This window comes from Chamaea fasciata, unplaced genomic scaffold (assembly GCF_029207755.1).
Source record: "Chamaea fasciata isolate MVZ Bird 193981 ecotype frontalis unplaced genomic scaffold, bChaFas1.0.hap1 SCAF_11, whole genome shotgun sequence".
Classification (NCBI taxonomy): domain Eukaryota; kingdom Metazoa; phylum Chordata; class Aves; order Passeriformes; family Sylviidae; genus Chamaea; species Chamaea fasciata.
In genome coordinates this window covers 2,543,451-2,559,140 of record NW_027094096.1, presented here as the reverse complement: position 1 = coordinate 2,559,140, position 15,690 = coordinate 2,543,451, and the positions used below count along the sequence as shown (strand labels likewise).

General features: G+C 42.9%; 1 protein-coding gene across 3 annotated transcripts in view; it reads right to left on the bottom strand.

The window, feature by feature from the left end:
• The window catches only part of LOC136295446 (glypican-5-like), a 331,561-nt gene that overhangs the window by 199,980 nt on the left and 115,891 nt on the right, over nt 1-15,690 (bottom strand). For 2 of the 3 annotated variants that reach the window (XM_066193972.1, XM_066193970.1), the window contains exons 5-6: nt 14,005-14,064; nt 12,381-12,506 (exon numbers count right to left, since the gene is read on the bottom strand). In XM_066193972.1, the coding sequence (XP_066050069.1) occupies nt 12,381-12,506; nt 14,005-14,064 (186 nt within the window). The remainder of the gene's footprint in view (nt 1-12,380; nt 12,507-14,004; nt 14,065-15,690) is intronic. The other variant, XM_066193971.1, reaches the window with a different exon arrangement.

Below are 15,690 nucleotides of genomic sequence, written 5' to 3'. Positions count from 1 at the left end.
GCTCCTCACAGTGAAATGGCAGGGGAGAAACCCAAAGGTTTGCTGTTGGTGCGCTCAGTTTCTTGGGAGAGACAGCTTCTCCCAGGCTGCACCATGGGCAGCTCCCAGAGTTTTTCAGCATTCCAGCAGCTGCAGTTTCCTTCCCTGCAGTCCTGGTTGGGCTGACCCATGGAAGTGACACCACAGTCACCAGCTGCCCCAGCGGAACGAACAGGATGCTAACAGGGAATGCTGCAAGGGAGGACACTTAGGAGGGGCTGGCAAAGTTTTCCAAGTGTTCTGTCTATCAGCAGAGAGCCAGGAACTGAAATTTCATACCCCAAGCCCTCTGGTGGCAGCAGATGAGGGTTTGATTTAGCAGCTCTTCACTTGCAGAGGAAGCACCTCTGCCCAGGAAGAAAATTCAACTACCAACATATCCATCCTCACTTTGTTTTCTACTTTTTTTCAATAATGCTTCTACCATCTTCATGGTTTTATGGGTTTTGTTTTCAATTTCCTTTCCTGACCTGTGCAATTAATCCCCTGACAGCTGACACATTCTGGGCCCACGAGCAGGGGGCTGATGGACAACACTTGTGATGTGGCTTCCACACCAAGCAACACGAGCCACTGGGGCTGACAGGAGCTCAGCATCATTTTCCCTCAGCTTTGGGGCAGAGCCATGGAAAAAGCCCACAGCAGCTCTCCATCCAGCCTGCTTCCAGCCCCGTCTGTCTGACCATACATTCTGATGAAAACTCTCAAGGGCAGTTACCCAAATGCGCTTTAAAATTAAAAGGACTGAATGCTAGATGATACTCAATTTTTTGCTGCATTAGCCAGTGAATAACACAGAGCTAAGCCAAGGCAACAGGCAAGGAATCAGCAGAGGGTTTGTAGAAGACGTTTAGTCTGTAGCACTTCACTTGGAATTTTAGAGCACGCTATTGTATTTTGAAATCCACTGAAAAGGCTTTCCAGACAGAACTCATTGCTAACAAAAGAATAACAAAGAAACTCAAGAGAATGCATTATTAAATGGATTTCCAAGAATTAAAATGGAAGGGATTAAAACACAGCTAACAGCCCAATGCAGTTTCTAATTAAACCTGAATTCTCAACTGTAAGAGTCTAGTTGTTGAATGTAAAAAAAAAAAAAAAAAAAAAAATTAAAAATCACTGGAGTAGTTCTTCACTTTCAGGAAGAAAAATATGAGCCAGATCAGCTCTACAGAACCAGCCAGAAAGCATTTTTCCTGTGGTTCTGATCAGCAAAAGTTACATTTGCTCCACATAGCTGAAACTAGTACAGCAGGAAGTTTTAAACACTTACTTCCATCAGAGAGTTCTGCTTTTTTTATATCCCCAAGTTCCTGTGCTGGTGCTGAGGAGGCAGCAGTGGGTGCCAGGCAGGGACACCTGGGAGCCCCCAGCACATTTGGAACTCACCCGGCACAGACACTGTTCCATGGAGCCTTCCTGTCAGCAATGCTCAGCTGGAAGGGCTTCAGGAGGAACCAACACGGGGGTTTCTCACAGGAATGTGGAGTTCTCTCTTGCAATGCAGCCTGGCCTGCTCCTGGCAGATGTTTAGGGCAGGATGGGAGGTAATTCCCCTCCCCAAAGCAATCAGAGTTTGTGAGGAGTCACCCAAAACTGAAATAGAACTTATAAATCAGGTTTAGAAAGACTCAGAGTTTGTGAGGAGTCACCCAAAACTGAAATAGAACTCATAAATCAGGTTTAGAAAGACGAGTCTTTGCAAAGAGCTTCACTGACAGAGGAATTCATCCCTCCAGGTAAGAGAACACACTGCTGTTCCTGTAGCATGGACTGTTGCCACTCAACCCTTTCAGGAGGGCTGTGCTTCTGGAATCACCACGCCAGGAAGCAAACATCCCCAGGGATAAGGGTATTCTGTCCCCTGGAAAAGGTCTGGTTTTCTCCAACTCTGCCTGTCTGACACCCAAGACAGCAGTTACACAGTTACACCTTTGCAGAGTCCCAGCAGATCTCGTGCACTTTGCAGTAAGAACAGGATTCAAGTTCTTAACCCCAAAACATCAGTGACAGGACACCAGTGCCATTTCACAGTTACTTCAGGTTACCAAACCCCGCCTTCAGGCTCCCCAGCTCCTGACTCCTGGCTGCCACTTCTGAGCTCAGGGCTTTCGGAGCGCCAGGACTCTGGCACGCGGCCTGTGTTTTCTGCAGATGTGGGGCCAGCTCCAGCTCCTTTGTGCACATTTGAGTCACGTTCCCAGGAACATTACAGAGCGAAACACAGCCTAACAAACTCTTGGAGGGATTGCTGGAGCTGAGTCCTCACACCCAAACCAGGGAGATGTTCTGACAGGCTGCTAGGCAGAGTCACACTTCAGCACAGCACAGGATTTGCTGTTTTCCATGATCTTCACTCTTAATTTGCCAGACAAACCTCTGAATTACAACATTCCTTTTATTGTCTTTTCCCTGAAGTTAAGTTCTCCCTGAAGAGTGAGGTTTGTAAGACCCACTCAAACATCTTGGATGAGCTGACACCACACAGCAAAGACCTCAAACCTTGCTCCTTCCAGTCCAGCTGCAAATAAACTCACCCAGCCTCTACCTTCAATAAACGCAGACAAGGTGTCGGAGTATCCTATGGGGAGCCAGCCATGCCAGGGAAACAGATGTGCTTGAACAGAACTGAACTTTTGTAAAACCATCCCTGCCATGGTAACACTACACAGAAGTGTCCATTCCTCTCGGTTCGTTTCTATCTCACCTTTCATTGTGATGAAAACTCTCAAGGGCAGTTACCCAAATATGCTTTAAAATTAAAAGGACTGAATGTTAGGTGATACTCAGCTTTTTGCTGCATTAGCCAGTGAGTAACACAGAGCTAAGCCAAGGTAACAGGCAAGGAATCAGCAGAGGGTTTTCTAGAAGACATTTAGCCTGTAGCACTTCACTTGGAATTTCAGAGCACGCTATTGTATTTTGAAATCTATTGCAAAGGTTTTCTGGGCAGCCTTTCCTATGTTCCAGGTAATGCAGCCACCCAGGCCTCCCCACAGAGCAGTCTGTCCCCAAGAAGCCACCAATGATCACGGATCAAAGCTGTCTCTGGTTTTAAATGGCACAGTTCTATTCAAACTCAAACAGCTTAAAGGACGCCAGTTTTGTACTCCAGGTACTGCAGATACAGCTGAAGAGAAGCTGTGACTGGAGCACCAGTAGATTTCAGCTGTTCCTTCTTTAACTTTTGGGTCTGTTAGAGGTTTTGGTGGCATTTCTTCTCCTGCACATTGACAGAAGGTTGAGGAGACCTGAAAAATGCTGCAGTAACCATGGCAGTGTGCTACATCCCACTAACTGCGCTCGACTGTCCTGCCTCTGCACAAACAGAAAACAAAACTGCAGCTGGTTCTGGTTTGGCCCCAGGTGCTTCTGCAGCAGCGTATCACTTTTGGTCTTGCTTTAGCCAAAGCACTTTCCAATTAGCTAATGAAGACTCCACCATCACGAATCAACCACAGACATTTAGGATACTGCAAGGTCTGCTGGTTTTCCTCAGTGAAATTCAATCTCCTGAGATGTACTCAAAATCCCAATACATACACTGAATTTCCCTAGTACTTCAGGGATAACATTTTAAATGCATTTCCTTCGAATAAGCCTGCTGATCCTGAGTCTCAAAACTCAAGTCTGTCTCTGTGTTCCTGAAGTAAACCAGGTGAAATTCTGATTTTAGACAAAGTGTCTGCCAAGGTTAGAAGTTAACACCGAACATTGTGTTTTTCAAGTTAACTTACAGTGTTTGCCCCAAGCAGTTTTGTACAAGGAATTGGAAAGGACTCCCACAGCTGGGCAAGGAATACATAACTTGCTTTAAATTTCTGTTATGTAGAAATAGTGTATTTATTAAAACCAGAAGTGATGATTTGCCTTTTTTACATTAAGTTTCCACAAACATATTGTTCAAATCATGCCCCAAATTCTTAAGTGGAAGTAAACTGCCAAGTCCTGGGTATGAACAGAAATAATAACTGAATATTTATAGATAAATATTATCTGTAAATAAATGTGTTTATAAATAACTAAATTATTATCTGGACAATGACCCTGGGAAAATTACGAGGTCGCAATCCGGACCACTGTCACATTACAGGATTCACTGCAGAACTAAATCGTCCAAGGGTGAATCTGTGAGCCAAAAGGCAAAGTTAACTCCTCTGTTCAGTCGAGAGTTTCAACAATTCACTCTCAACTACTCGTTTTTTATTTAAAATATGCTTTGAAATTGCATTATTGCAATAAGTAAATCGCAAGTGAGTCAGAGATGGGCCTTTATCATCAACTCTGTCTCTTCAGGTGTGAGGCTCATCAGAGCCTCCTAAACTATCTGCAACATTGGACCGATTTTCACTAAAAAAAAAGACTTCTGATTTTTCACATTTATCAAACATGCACTTCAATGTTTAATTGTATTTATTCTAATTAAAGGACAGCAAGATTTTATAAAGCAATAAACTCTTCTACAGATAATTACCTGACAACATCCTGCTCAAAGAATGAAGTAAATTTACCAACAGTCTAGAGAATTCTTTCATATCCAGGAAAGCTCGTGTGGTGCCTTTTGGCCTAGAAAATAGGATAGTTGGCGGGTTTGTTGGTTTTCAAAGACAGCTTTGAAAAGTTTTTATCCTGCTCAAATTTGCTTTTCCAGCACCAGCACGGCTTTCAAGAGCATTTCAAATGTTTCTACAATAAGTGCTGCCAATAAAGACACCGAGATGTTTGCAGACCCCATGTTCCCCCCTCTCTAATCAAATCAAAGCTCAAGTGAGCAGGGCTGCCAGGAACACCTCTACCAACAGAATTATTTCTACACCAAGTAAAGCAAAGACACAAAGAAACACAAATCCAGGTCAAGAAGAAAATAAGTGCAGCAGAGAACTGAGAAAGATGCAACATTCCCTACTTAAGCATTTTAAGAAATTAATTTCAGTCTAGTACCTGGGGAAAATGATGTTGGTAATTTCAGACATTTGTAATTTTTTGTTCTGAATAACACAGAGAAGAGCCAGACAGTTACTAAGTTGTGGAATACTTGCAGCAATCACTTTGACAAGTTGGGTGCCATTTCTGTTTGTTAACTGATCAATGTCAAGAGCTACTGGGTTATTAACAGATCTTATTTGGTCAAGATGTCTGGTAGCACCACTGAAAATATAATCCCAGTTCACCCTCAGCACTGAACTGAGCTGGCAAGAGACTGGACAGAGCAGGGGAGGCTCAGGTTCAGCTCATCAGCTGAGCAAGGCAAAACTTCCACCAAAGCTCCTTTTTCTGTATTCCCATCAATCCCCTGGGTTCTGTCTGTGTGTAAAGCACCAACCCTCAGCACAGAAGAGCTCCTCTGCTCTAAAAACCATTACTGGGGAGGTCAGTGAAAGGCCACACCAGGCAGGGCCAGCCAGCCAGAGGGGTTTGTATCAATCATATGGAGAGGCTGTGGGATAAACAACGTATAAATTAAATTGCTTTTAAATGATACTTAACGTTTGTGGAGCTGTGTTTGTGTCTCCTCATCTGATCTAGGGAAATCTGCCTCTAACCACAAGGCACGGCTCTGAACCCTACTGGAGTCAGCAAACCCGCTGAGTAACCCTGTTACTGGGAGGTCAGTTTGGGGCTGGGAAGCGGCAGCAGTGTGGGGTTTATTCTGCCAAAAATGTCAGCATTTCAGAGCTTTACCTGCTCCGTGCTGGGAAAACACAAAACCTTTCACACAGGAGAAGGTCAGTGCCCTGCCCAGCCTCACTTATGAAAGGTGAGATTTCTATCCCAGCCAGCCCCACGTGCAGAGCTCCACATCCCTCAACGGGGTGGGAAATGTTGGATCCCTCATTTCATCCCTCACACCCCGAGCAGCTCCAGCAGCAGAGAGTGACACCTCCCTACAGCACAACAGGTTTCTTGGCAATCTGGGAGACTCTTCGGCCTTCCAAGCCAGAATCCAGATTATTTTTTTCCCCATTTCAATGAACCAACATGTTTCCAGCGAAAACCGGTTCAGTAAAATAAAAATGCCTCTCCCTGACTCCAGCTCTGGAGTCTACCCCACCTTGCCACAGCAGTTTCTCTAAGAAGCTGGCTGCAGCTGGATGTGTTAAATCACACACTCATCACACCAGACCAAAAATATTTTGCCAGCACCTACCCAAGCCTAAACAAGGAACACAAACCAGCAAAAAGGAGATTATTTTGCGTCTTTTGGCAGGCAGGCTTGGAGAGTAGCAGAAACGGATTGCTCCTCCACCCTTTAGATACCAAGTACCTGTACACAAATAAAATCAACCCCAAGGTCTAATTTAACTTCACGAGAAGTTACAGCAAGATCATCCTACTAGCACAGTAAAACCTGCATCAAACTGCCAGGTGTGTCTGTGTGTATATATTTATATAGTTCAACATATATCTAAATATAATTCAACACATATCTAAATTATTTCACACAGAGATTCCACTGAACAAGGCACCAAGGTGGGAGGAGGGCTGCAGAACTATGAAGAGGTTTTTTTGCATTTCCACTAAAAGATTTGCATTTAGGCAACTACAGGTTTTATCTCAGCAACACCTTCCTCACGTTAATTTCCTTCTGTTTGAAAAATGTGAAATCTGTCATTTGATCTGCTGCGTTAAAACACTGATGGATTCCTGCTTCAAAGCGCAGAGAATCTGATGCGTGTTTTTATTCCACTGACCTGCTCAATCCATAGTCTACAAATGCTGTTTTCATCACTGCTGGGACACAGGATGAAGAAAATGAAAATGAGAAAAATCACTTCCAACTACTTTTTTAAAATACACTGTTACTTTTCACTCTCCAATTTCAACTTGAAATAATTTCAAAAACTCAATGTTCCGAAAAATACCAAAATCCAAACATCATATGGGAATCCTTTTCATCCAACAGACAAAGGCACCACGCTTCCAACCCTACCCTAGAGTTTTAGGAGAAAGGATTAGGTGTATCAGTATTAAAAACACTCTTACTGATATCTCATTTAACTGAGATTCTGAAGAATACGTTTTCAGTCCAATATCTCCAGGCTTTGATAGGATTAATCCTTCTTGTTTATATTGCTGCATTGCATACCCATTGCAAATGAAAGAAAATGAATTTTACTTCCCTCCAGGAAGAATCATTGGCTAAGACAGACTGAAGGAGCAGATAAGAATTTCTGTCTTTTCAATAGGACTTTGAGTGTGACCTCTCCTAAAGGAATAGGTATAAAGTCACTCTGTTGGACTCTGCACAAGAAAATAAACTTTATCCTGGAGATTTTCCACAGACTTTAACCATGTCTGGATTGTTTATGTTAGAAGAGTTTCAATGATTGGAGCACTACTATATTATTACTGTAGTATTTTAATTGGAAAGCTTCAGTTTTCTGACTAAATAAGGACTGTTCTTTCCTTCTGAATATATATATATATATATATATATATAAAAGGCAAAAGAAAGACTACCTGCCCATCCCTTCTTATTCAATAAAAAACACCCCAAACTTGCCACAACAGAAGAGATACTACGATTGCATCAAATTAGTCCCTGTTACACTGCATCTGAAAAACACTGTGCCACTGGAGCAAGGACTGGATGACAAGATTTATTCTTCCATGAATTCTGCTCAAGGGAGAAAAGTAGACACTGAGAAGATACCAAATCCCCCAGAAACTCTGAAATCAAGAATTAATTATTTGTATTCAAGTCCCTCAGCCTGAAAGAAAATGTTGAGGGTTGCAGTGTCAAAAAAAAAAAAAAAACAAACCACCTTTTGCAAGTCAAATGTCCATTTGCATTTACCCAAATGCTTTTCAATTGCTGACCTAACCCTTCCATTTCAATTGCCTGGACATATCACAGTAAAAATAATAACTAGAAAGAAAAAAAGTCTTATCACTGCAAGGAAGATGAGAGTGTGATTGCACAGCAGGACTGCTCCCAGAGAATGCATTCACCAAATCCGAGTGATTTGTACCTGTACCGTGCACAGAACACAACCCAAAATGCAACTGGGGACACCCCGTCTTTAGAGAGAAGCCCCAAAGCACTGGAAGCGAATCCTGCGCTCCTCCTCCAGGCTGTGACAGGTTTGGTGAAGCTCCAGCAGAGCCCCTCGAGTGACCCAAACCCAGCCTGGGCACCAAGACCGGCTGCTGCTGCCCACCAGGATCTGCCATCCAAACTGCTCAGCACTCCAGGCCAGGAGGACGCAAATCATTCTATCCAAGCTCACCAGCAGGCCTTGGGCGAGCTCCTCATGCCCTCAATCAGCCTTCTTGTGCTCTGTCTGTGCCATGTGAAGAACCCACAGCTTGCTCCCGGCTCTCTCTGTACCTTCATACAAAACTTGCCCCGACTCACATCGGCTTCTCATCTGGAGCTGGGGCTGGGTAATTCCACACGCTGCTCCTTCCTGGGGTTAAATCTTCTCCCAATAGCTGGCACATAATTACATTTAATGAAATGCCTACACCGAGATCTATCCCTTGATAGTTTCCAGGACTAAAATCCTTAAAATTGTCTTTCCTTCATAACTGCATTAAAAAAACCAATGAAACAAACAAAGCCCACATCACCATCAACAAAAATAAAGCTCTTAAGCATACAGAGTTATCAGTCCATCTTACAAAGATGAAATCCAGCCAAAGGGTCTGACACAAGGGTCTGTGTGTTAGATACCGTGCACAAACATCACTGACTTCTGTCACTTTTCTTCACACCTTTTTCCCAACGTGGGTCACAGTGAAGACATGCCTTGTCCTTTTTGAAATTTGTGGTGAGGAGGAAAGGAACAAAACCCAACAAAACATCCCAAGTCCTGAAAAATACCCTAAAACCTGAAAGATACTGCAAAAAGAGAGATAGCATTTTGCAGTTTGCAGTCACAAGTGTATCTCTAGAAATTGTTTACACTGATGGCATGAGAACAACAGAAGTCAAACATGTTTTAAGTATGCCAAGGCTAAATGACTGTCTCTGTTTTCCATATCCAGATGGCTGCTTGCTAGAGCCTAAGGAAATGAGAAAGGGGACAATGGAAGCGCTAAACTCATAAAAACTGAGAGTCCTTAAAGGAACACATTTAGAGAAGAAGTCACTTTGATTTGCCACTTCCTTCCTCAGCCAGCTCTCACAGGCCCTGAGAGCCTAACAACCCATGACGTGACCTGTCCCAGCTCATGGACAGCTGTCCCCTAACCCCCTCGCTCAGTGCAAAACCCCAACAAAAGTTAAGGAGCAAAGGAAGGAAAAGAAGTGTGGCTCCCCACTGCCACAAATCATCCTTCTTTTCTGTTCCAGGTAACCCAGTTTAAAAACCATTTCCATGGCCAAGTTTTTAACCCTACAGCTGAAGTTTCCTGAGAAAGGGACTCTAAGTGGAAAAAAAGTTGCTGTAAAAGATCTCCTCCCCTGTCTCCCACCGAATCGATGTACTGCACATCAAACCTGTACACTGCAGTCATGGGAGTGTGTATTTACACCTTGTAACTCCTCACAGCACTACAAAATCACAGCAGATATGCTGGGAGGAGCATGAGGAGTCTAGTGCCTCTCAAATGTTCCTGCAACACCACCCTGGAAGTCTGCCACATCCAGAGCAACCTATTCTAGCTAAAATCCACCCATGCACACCTGAGGAGACACCTGTGCCATGGAAAGCTGTGTCTGACCAGCAGAATCCTTCTACTTCATCCATCAGCAATGGTATTTCAGACCAAGCTAACTGGCATCAACAAAAAGACCATTTCATTTGGAAACTCAGAAAATTTCCTCTTGAAATGGAGGGGCAACAAACACAGAACTCCCCAAAGTGATTTTCAGAATGAATTTTCTTTCTTCCCTCCAAATAAATCGAAGTTTGATCTTCTGATCCAACAATTCTGCGTAGGATCCAAGTTAGAAATGGCTACAGCTCAACAATCATTAAGCTGAGACCATTCATTAGTGCATGGATGATTTCTTATATGAAATCTTGCTTCAGGAACGAGATGCTCAGAAGAGCAATTAAGAGGAAGAAAGTACTCCCAGTGCAAGTGTTTCTAATTTTGTCCTGAAGTGACACTGGAGGATTCCCAGCAAAGCCATCTCTCCCTGTTCTCTGAAGAGCTGGCCAGAGGCATAGTCTCAAACCAGCGGGAATCTCTTTTTATGGCGTATTTAACCGGCAGCTCAAACTTCTTTATTCTGCAAACACAATAAAACCCAATCCAAAGAACTAAACGAAAATAAAAAGGTAAAACTCTAATCCTGTTTATCAGACCTCAAGCGCCCTCTTTACCAACTGAATGCACAATCCTCATTTCTGAGTCATCATCTCATGTTGTTTCAGGCTGCATTTGTGTGTCAAATTGTTTTGGAAGCTCGAGTTTGTTTTTCCTGAAGAGCTGGTGTGCCAGCACAGAGCAGAAATAATGCTCAGCTTTCCAGCAGCTTTATGAAACGCAAGCAGTGTGGAGGAAACAGGAACTGCAGCTGTGCCAGCCCCAGTAACCCTAAACTGGAGTTCACCAGCCCCATCGGGGCGATCTCTTTGCTGATCCACAGTCAATAAAAGGCTCTATTTTGAGTTCAGAGCTGTTTACTGCTGCTGCTAGTTAATGCCCTGAGAGAGGAGAAAGAGCAAAGAGGCATGCATCTCCAGGCATCACCAGGACAGGTTTATGCCCCACGTGGGACAGCTGGGACAAGCCCAGCCTATAAAACAGGTGATGAAAGAGGCAGAATGTGGCAGCAAGCGGGAGATCTGTGTGTGCTGCTGTGGGGCACTGCTGGCTGCCCAGAAAATCCCCTTCTCTTAAGGCAATCAATGCTGGGAGAGAATACAGAAATCTACAATATTTATATATTATTATACTTTATATTATTTATCTATCTATGGCTGTCTGATTAACCACATGTATTTTAACATGTGTTAAAATTGAACACATTAAACACCCTTTCTGTTTTCCATTTTGCCCATTCAATGTGTTAACTACAGACATATATCTAGGTTTGGTGGTGCAGTTGGGTTTTTTGCTGCTGTCATCTTTGGGGGTAGGTTGTTTAGGTTTCCTTTTCCCTTTATTTTTCCTTTATAATTCAACATATGAGGGATCTTGTTAGTGTTTTCCCTGCTACTTTTCCCAGCTTCCCATCCCTTTCAAACTTGAAACTTTTTTGTGTGTCTCCAGCTTTGGGAAAGTTGCAGACTGACAAAATAAAAACTGCTTTCCCTTTCATGCCTTCCTAAAACATGTACATCAGCAATTTGAGTGGTTTGGGGTTTTTTTTAAACAAAGTAAGATAAAAAATAACTTCCCTCTTCCCCACCAGGAAACTGATACAGAAAATTTTTTGGGTTTTTGCTTGGCTTTTCTTGTTTTTCTTTTGGCCAGAAAGCTATTGGTTTTAAAAGTTAACTGTGTATCTAACAACATGCTACAAGCAGAAGAGATTCTGATATGGAAATACTGATTAGAAATACTGATATTCTTCCTTTTTCCTCTCTATTACTTCTACAGTAAAAACTTCAAGCACTATTGCAATCACATTACATCAATATTTGGAATATTGCTTTGTTGCCAAAATCTTCAAACATGTGCCCTACAATTAATTTGGAATGACAATATATACTGAAATAATAAAGTTATTTTAGGATGTGTCAGACATGCATTTATCTCCGAATAGCTCGGATGTAATTAAGCTGAAGTTATTTACACATGAGAAAAATCAACAGAGCTGTGTGGGAGTCAGAACTCCCACTAATGGGACAGACAGTAAGTGTCACATCTTTGCTCCGTGTCGGAATTACTCAGTAAGTTCCTACAAAACAACTTGTGACCATGAAAATTGTTTTAAAGCGAGAAAACAGAATGCCAGAACTTTATCTTTTATAACTGCTACAGACCACAAAATCCACTTCAAAAAGAAACATCATGAAAGCCAACACAATCCCATGGAACTCCTCTGTTTTGACAAAAAGAAATTTTTGGAGAACATTCACTGGCACACTTCCAAGCAGCTCTCACTGCAAAAACCGACGTATAGTAAAGATACAGTTGTGTTCTAAACACCTCTTTTCTCCTCAGGGTGATGTTGCCTCGTGTTACACAGAGGAAAAGAAATGACAGCAACAAGTTTAGCTTGTGGAAATGCAAGTGTATATTCCAGTTTAGAGTCTAAAGGGTGAAGGGAAAGACACTGATAAAATACAGAGGGGAGAAAAATCAGCTGAGAAACTGGAAAGGTCTTTTCACCCTACAGAGCATCTGCAACAGTGTCTTACAATGCTGCTGAACCACCACAAGGGTGTGAAGACACCTTTTCCACCAGCACAGCACATTTTTAATTCCAACTTTACCTTTCTACAACATCCTCTCCATTCCAGCAGGTCGAGCTGTCTCTCATCACCAGGTCTCCATCACAAAGCCTTTCTGCTATGGAGGCGTAAAAGGTTCGGGACCGCTTCATGTAACTGATGAACTCTCTGCAAAGTTGGAAGAACACGCTCAACAACACAGCAGCGAACAGCAGTCAAACCCCTACCAGCCCGACCCTCCACCACATCAACACCTCGAAAATAAGTTACCTGAATTAATTTCTGTTTCTGGTGTATCTTTACTCCTTATGGATCACCCAATTTTACTTAGTCCGCTGTCGATACACACAGTTTCACACCCAAAGGGTGCTTTTAGCACATTGTGTTAACTTGGCTCTCACTAAATCTGAAAAAAGGCTACACCTACTCTTTCTTTATAAACAGATTAAAAAACATTGAGAAAACATCATCATCAAGCCATGCCCAGTACAGACAGTGTATTTCTGATGACTGTGCAGGAAAAATGCCTTGAGGGCAAACTGCTGCTTCTTTTATAACCTGATTATACCTGTAATATATACCTGGCTGAGGTAGCCACAGAAACAAACTAACGGAACAAGTGTTAATTCAGCACAGAGCTGAGAGGATGTCAGAATGAGACATTACCCCACTGCACTGCCTTAGGAGCCCCTGTTTGGTTTGTTACAATCTGCAGAACAAGATTCAGGACAGACTGAGCTGGAGCTATCTCTGAGCTCTCTGCTTGTCTCAGGACTCCTCAGGTTTGCAGTGTTGCAGCCTGGCAGGCACTGGAGGGATGCCTGGGGTACAGCTGGATGGAGCTCGGCACAAACCAGCCAGGATTTCTCACTCCTCAGCAGCAACAGGTACTTTAAACAACATCCAAGTCCCCTGGGAAATATCCATCCCTGCAGGGCTGAGGCAGTGCTCATCTCTCGCCACAGCTATCGTCACACTTTCTTTACTCTTTCTCCAAAGGGTTTAACCATCCCATTTATCAGCTGTGACGAAATCCTGCTCTAGATAAATCAGTCATCACATGCTCCTAAGAAACTAACTTAGCCTAACAGAGCAGGAAAGCTGGGATTTAAAGCAAAGGAAAAAAGCAGGAATTTGGGGGCTTACAAAGAGGTAATTACCATTCCTACCTCTTGAGTACCAACTTACAAATAGGAGCTCTGAGTAAAGCCAGGCCCAGCCAGAAGGTTGCCTGGCAGGACAACCTAAGAGGATCAGTTCCAAAAGGAAACACAGATGCCAAAGATTTTACAGGCTCTAAGTCAGAGTCCTCTTTGAAGGAGGAACCCAGCACCCTTTCAAGAGCCTAAAGCTTGCCTTACTCAGCTCACCCCTGGAGGTTTCAACTCCTTTGCATTCTCAGCAGAATGGGGCTCTGACATTTCAAAGCAGTATCTCAGCAAATGCAGAATTCTCTGTCTGACTCTCTCTCTCTCTCAGTCTTACTGAGTGAAAATATTTACTTTTCATCACTATAAAACTGAACACACTAGGGGAGAAAATGCAGAGTTTCCCAGTGCCCCACAATGTAAAAGCAGCAATCAAAAGTATTCCAGCACCTAGATTACAGCTGGAGATGGGCTAGGTGTAGAGACAACAAAGGATGTCACCTTGTTTTCATTCTTACCGAGAGATTTTTTTCAAACTTCTTGATTTGTCATTCTTTGAAGCTTTCAGAGGCAGAGAACTGGAATAGGCCGGGGAGGATAAGCATCAATCAGGAGAGGTTGGGGAGTAGGGGAGAAGCAGGTATTCAGGCAAATGAGGAAAAAGAAATGAGAAACAAAAGAGAAAAGTAAAAATTATTTGAAAGAAAGCTCATCAAGCACATGCATAGGACAATATAAGAAAATAAAAAAGGAGAAAAATTACCCCGAGATTTTTGCAAAGTACACATGCAATCAAAAATGTCAATTCAATACTGGAAAAAAGTACAACTGAGACTGTTTGTCCCGATCATTTTCAAGTAAGAGCAGAATTACAAATGCAGAGCACACAGCAGAAAGTTGAAAATAAATTCAGTGGTACTTAAGTGTAACTGATACCAAATGGAAGGACTGTAAATACATGAAGTTGTACAAGAAAACAATGGCAAACAGTTTAGAATGAGAACCATGGGAAGGGGGATACAAACCAGCAGCCTTCATGTTCTGGTACAATGAGCAATTTACTGCCTGTCAATAAATAATATAAATACAGGGGGTTTTGCTGTTCTGAGATTGTACCACTGAAAAAACACCCAACTTTGCAAAACTGGAGATACAGACTTTCAGGCTGTAGTGGATGAAGAGCTGTGGAAATGCCCCGTGTGATTATTTAGTGTTCTTACTGGAGAGAGCAAACACCTTCCCCAGCCCAAGGACATGCAAACGATGCAGCTTTGCCACCACAGTTCTGGCAGCTGATGGCAGGAGTGGCCACGGGACAGGGGGAACCTGCTGGAACCCTGGAGGCAGAAAATTTCAGGTTTTCTGTGCTAAAAGGTGCTGACCCTCAAGCAAGCACCACATTTGACTTGAGGCCATGGAACAGGCTCCCAAGATTAAGAGTGATGGCTCTGGGGTTGTGGGTGTGTGCTTTGAATGGTACTGTGTGATCTCACAGGGTGAAAGCTGAAGAGTGGAGTCAAGATGGAGAACTCTGGGTGTTGTCTGAGTCCTTCTTCTTCACCTTCTTCTTCCTTCTTCTTCGTGGGTTTGGGTGGTTTTCTGTAATTGGCTGATGGAGTCCACACTGCAGACTTCAAGTAGTTACTGGGCTTAAAATAAAAATCATTCAGCTGGCATTTCATAATCGGATGGATTGTACTTGAAAAGACCTGGTAGAGATGGAGAAATTCTCCATTTTGCCTCATTTCTCTAGCTTGCTAGTTAGAGCTCAGAGCCTGTGAGTCTGTAAATAGATCAGAAATAATAAACATCCAAGTCCAAACTCGAAATCTGTGCCTCCCGTGTTTTAGTCTCAGCCTCAGCAGTGGCTGAAAAGAAGCCAAAACCTCGTCACAGGGACCTGCACTGACCATCAGGTGAGAGGCACCTGCCTGCAGGAATTCCAACACAGCCACTCAAAAAACCAAATGAAAAGTTGTAACAGCTGAAACTTCAGCCCTGACCAGTGGTCCAGGTGCATCTGACATTAATAATCTGGTTTGTACTAGCACTTTATTACTCAAATGGTAATAAAATCATGTGATACCTGAGCCAATAGACAGTTTATTTTAAATGAAATAGACATCACTGACTTCAAACATTCCCAAAGGAATTCCTAAATTGTTGATTTTAAGATGTATAAAAGGTCTGTAAATTCATGGCAT